This window comes from Astatotilapia calliptera, chromosome 20, assembly GCF_964374335.1.
Source record: "Astatotilapia calliptera chromosome 20, fAstCal68.1, whole genome shotgun sequence".
Classification (NCBI taxonomy): Eukaryota; Metazoa; Chordata; class Actinopteri; order Cichliformes; family Cichlidae; genus Astatotilapia; species Astatotilapia calliptera.
The window spans coordinates 20,621,810-20,626,379 of NC_137441.1; the positions used below are offsets into that span (position 1 = coordinate 20,621,810).

At 44.7% G+C, this 4,570-nt stretch overlaps 1 protein-coding gene across 2 annotated transcripts; it reads right to left on the bottom strand.

Moving 5' to 3' along the window:
• Positions 1-1,502: 1,502 nt before the first annotated feature.
• Positions 1,503-3,900, bottom strand: LOC113028789 (uncharacterized). 2 transcript variants are annotated; one of them, XM_080295349.1, is made up of 4 exons: positions 3,065-3,900; positions 2,502-2,784; positions 2,029-2,336; positions 1,503-1,923 (listed from the first exon to the last, which is right to left on the bottom strand). In XM_080295349.1, the coding sequence occupies exons 1-4, from the start codon at positions 3,292-3,294 to the stop codon at positions 1,668-1,670; spliced, it is 1,077 nt and encodes a 358-aa protein (XP_080151475.1). In that variant the 5' UTR covers positions 3,295-3,900; the 3' UTR covers positions 1,503-1,667. The 2 variants fall into 2 exon arrangements, with proteins under 2 accessions (XP_080151475.1, XP_080151474.1); XM_080295348.1 differs by having other exon boundaries at positions 1,503-2,336.
• Positions 3,901-4,570: the final 670 nt, after the last annotated feature.

A 4,570-nucleotide genomic window follows, 5' to 3' on the forward strand; every position in this document is an offset into this window, starting at 1 on the left:
GTCCACCCAACCCCACCACAGAGAAAACTGCACCCACCCCACCATCCACTCATCTTCCAGACTACATAAGACAATAAACACCCAGGCTGAGATGTTCCTCCACCTCTCCTGTATCTCCCCCTCCTGCAGAGAGAGCTCCTGAAGAGAGGAAAGCTCCTGCAAGATGTGACAATCTCCCCCACCAGTTGAAGAGCCCCCCAGGTGGCTCGATGCACCGGCGGCACCCTGCTCCAGGACTGGGCCCCCATGCACCCACCCGCCCACAACCCCGGCAACACACCAACCAGGACCCAAGCCCCCGAGGCCCGGCCCGGGCCCCAGCCCAGAGACGGAGCGCCCCCAGAACCTCACGCCCATCCTGGACCCACCCAGGGGCAGCCAGGCTACCAGGTCAGTAACCCACGTCCGTCAGCACAGACCCTCCCCTAGCCTCGCTGCACGCAGCCGCGAGGAAACAGTCACCTGAGAGCCAACAGAGCCCCTAACCAGACATGACCGCTACCCCGGGTTGAGCCCCCAAGGAAGATGCCTCCGGGGAACCCCCGACGCCCTAAGCCTGTCCCTACCCCCACACCAATCACAACAGTGGAGGCGGGACCAAACTATGACCCCCCACCCCCACTAGGTGATGGAGCTGATCAAAGGGGCCCAGAGCAATTGATCTGATGTGGTGGCAGAGGCTGTATCAAGACTAATGTAATCTAATAGATAATTTCTATATTGGTTAGAATTAAGATTATTTTTATTTTTCCAGTTCATGAGGACTGTTTTCTTGGCTATGCATAGGGCAGTGAAAACCATATGGGCGATATTCTTTTCTGAAGTGACAATATCTAAGCTGCCCAACAAACTCACTAAGGGGGAAGTTGGAATGTTACATTTCAGACACTTCGATAAGTCTTCACATATCTCGCGCCAAAACTTCTGAACTGGTGGGCAGAACCAAAGGAGCTTGGATATAATTGTCCGGTGAATTGGTTTGGCAGTGTGAGCAGTTGTTGGTAGACGTAAAGCCCATCTTGAACATCCGATGACCTGTATAGTGCACTCTATGTAATATTTTGTATTGAATTACAGTTTTTCTCAGTCGCTTTGGTGCATTTCTCACAACAGAATTGAACTCTCCACCACTACTAAGGCACTTCTCAAAACAATTAGTGCAAACTGCAAAACATGGTGGATAACTTGCAAAAGTGAGTCACTCCATCAAAAAGAAAAGTCAGGTGTCCAAAATAAGTTGTCAATGCATCAACAACAAATCCCTTGAGCAAAACAGACAATACATTCATCAAAAGCAAGTACTGATACCAAACAAAGTGTCAGGGCTGTCACAATTACAAGTCATTAGACCAGCACCTTTGGTCACAAAATCACATGGTCTGAACATGTTCCCATTGTGACGGATGTCTTTGTAGGTGCTTCCCAATGACATGTCAAGTCCGGACCGCATGCATGGCATGTTGAAAACCATAAATTGTAAAGGACAATCAAGACACTCCATATGCACTCTTGATAATATTTAATTGAAACTGTTCACAGCATTGTGCAAACTGGGGAAATACAGTAAATCAAACATTTTACAGCAAACAAACTCACCTAGACAGTAAACCTCACTGCAGTAGTTACGACTCAAAAAAAACAAACTGAAAAACAGACACTGCTGCATATCAATCATTGATATCTAGACGCTCCCGTCTGTCTGCCCACATATTTGCATCAACATCACAGCGTATGTCAGCTCTATCGATGCATCGGGGAAAGTATCTTCTGGAGTGTCGAATCCACCCTCTGCAGGACTCTGCTGTGATGTCATCACAAGCTGCATCCATAGCTGCTAGCAGGGTCATTTGGGTATGTGGATGCCTGTCATATACCTTCCACCTCCAGGAAGAGAAAAACTCCTCAATTGGATTCAGGAATGGACTGTAAGGAGGAAGAAACTCCATAAGCATCCTGTCGTGTGCTGCAAACCACTGCCTGACTACAGCAGAGTGATGGAAGCTTACATTATCCCAAACCACTACATACATTGTCCGATTGTCACCAGGATCATCCCTTCCATTTTGTGGGATCAGGTCCCTATGAAGAGCATCCAGAAAAGCCAACAGGTGTTGTGAATTGTATGCACCAATACGAGGAATATGGGTGTGAACACCATTCTCTGAGATTGCGGCACACATTGTAATATTCCCTCCTCGTTGGCCTGGGACATCAATGGTGGCTCTTTCTCCAATGTGATTCCGTCCACGCCGTCTGCCTTTTGCGAGATTGAATCCCGCTTCGTCAAGATATACAAACATGTGCAGGGGTTCCCTGGCCTCCAACTCCAGGATATGCTTTACAAAGGATGAGAATCAGACAGGTCTGTAATGGTGCATTTGGCAGAACAGATTGTACAGTTGGAATTGTACATAGGATTACAGTAACATGCATAAATGTAGGTTGAGTACATGGCCTAAACTGTTACAGTGAACAGAGGTACATATGCGAACATGTGTTACCTGTACATACTGGTGACGGAGCTCCTTCACTCGATCACTGTTCCGTTCAAATGGCACTCTGTACAATTGCTTCATGGACATTTCATTCCGTCTGAGGACTCTGTCTATGGTGGAAATTGATATTGACTGAATATTTCCGAAGATGGTGTCATCGTTTACGACAGTTCTTTGTATTTCTCTCAGTCTCAAAGCGTTGTTTGCAGCCACCATTGCACAAATTCTTTCCTCTTGCTGCGGAGTCATAAGTGGACCTCTTCCACCTCCTCTAGGTTGTCTGGCAGTCCTTTTTGAGATGCAGATGGGAAAACACACACATGTAAGCGCAAACATGCTTACAGTGATTGTCACAGGACTATCATTCAAAACTCCTTTCTTTACAGCATTACTGTATTGTACCACAGCACACTATGCCACACCTGGGCCAAGTCTGCGCTTCAGTTACAGTACGTCTATGTGTAAGGATCTGTAAGGTCATGTCCTAATGCAAGTCTCCTGTATGACTATGAAAGTGCAGAGCAAATTAGTTTGTGCTGCATACTGTAACTAGATTACGGTGTGCTCACCTGTTTTCCCGACGAAATGTCTGGATGATAGAACTTACAGTAGTTCTCCCAACATTTGGCTGCACCCTTCGACCAGCCTCGGCCATTGTGAGGCCATGGTTTATCACATGATCCACAAGTGTTGCCCTGATTTCGTCAGGAACGTGTCTATGTGGTTGGCCTCTTCTCACCCGGTTTTGTCCTCGTCCTCCACCGATCCTCACTCCTCTTCCACGAGGCTGACGTTCCATGTTCTGCTGTTTTGTAGATTCAGTATGCACCTCATGCCAATCCTGTCTGTTGGTTTACATTACAGTATATATGTACTTGTGGAGTGGGGGATGCTGTGCCGCGGTTCACCTGTGACTGGGTAGGAGAGGCTTTTCATTGGTTGCAAGTAGGAGTGACACACACCAATTTTCATTAGTGTGAGATAAGGTTCACCTGAGACATGTAGTTTATGGAGATTTTCATGGGAACTCCTCCAAAATAGGGTTTTCAAAATGGGTGTATGAATCGTTTGACAAGCTGTTCAGCAATTTTGAGTGCACTGACACAAGCAATGCAATGAAGACTATTAGTTGTAAGGACAATGACTATTCAGCCGGTACAAGTATGAATAATTGTGACATTCATGATGAAAGAAAGGAGATAGTGATGAATAGGAAGTCAAACGTGACCATTCTTTAGATATTTGTACTCACTCAACTGCTTCATGTCCAAAGGCATTTGCCTTTGGACGCAGTGAACGTGAAACCGCCACAGGGTTGTGCCAAAACGACTACATGTTGTGGTGGTTGAACTAACTGTTGTGCAATGTTTAATTCTGTTGTGAGAAATGCACCAAAGCGACTGAGAAAAACTGTAATTGAAGACTGGGATTTCTAATTAGATGAAAGGTTTTTAAGCAAATCTGAGACCAGAAGTTTAGGTCTAAGTTAACTGATAAATCCGCTTCCCATTTTGCAATAGGAAGTGATATTGATTCATCTGTTTTAGAAAGCATTCTGTATATTTTGGATAGTAATTTGGGGGTTTTAAGAGTAAGAATTTGAACCACACTTGGTGGTGTTTGTAGTTCAACTTGACCCGGTTTAAATTTCTTTTTTACTATGGATTTAATTTGTTGATATTCTAAAAATCTTTTCTTGTTGATCCCATATTGTGTAACTAGTCCGTCAAATGAAATAAATTCTGTTCCTTCTAGTATATGTTCTAAATATTTGATTCCTTTACCACTCCAATCTGAAAAGTTTATCATATTATTGTTTTGTAATATGTCAGGGTTGTTCCAGATAGGTGTACGTTTGCATGGGATTAATGAAGACGCCGTCAATTTTAGAAACTCCCACCATGCTGTCAGAGAAGAGCTGATGTTGATGCTTTTAAAGCATTCATGTCGTTGGATGTTTGAGCTGATAAATGGTAGGTCTGAGATCTCTAGATTATTGCAAAGTGCTTGTTCTACATCTAGCCAAGGTTCATCTAAGAGGGTATGTTTTAGCCATCCTGAGATAAACTGAAGCC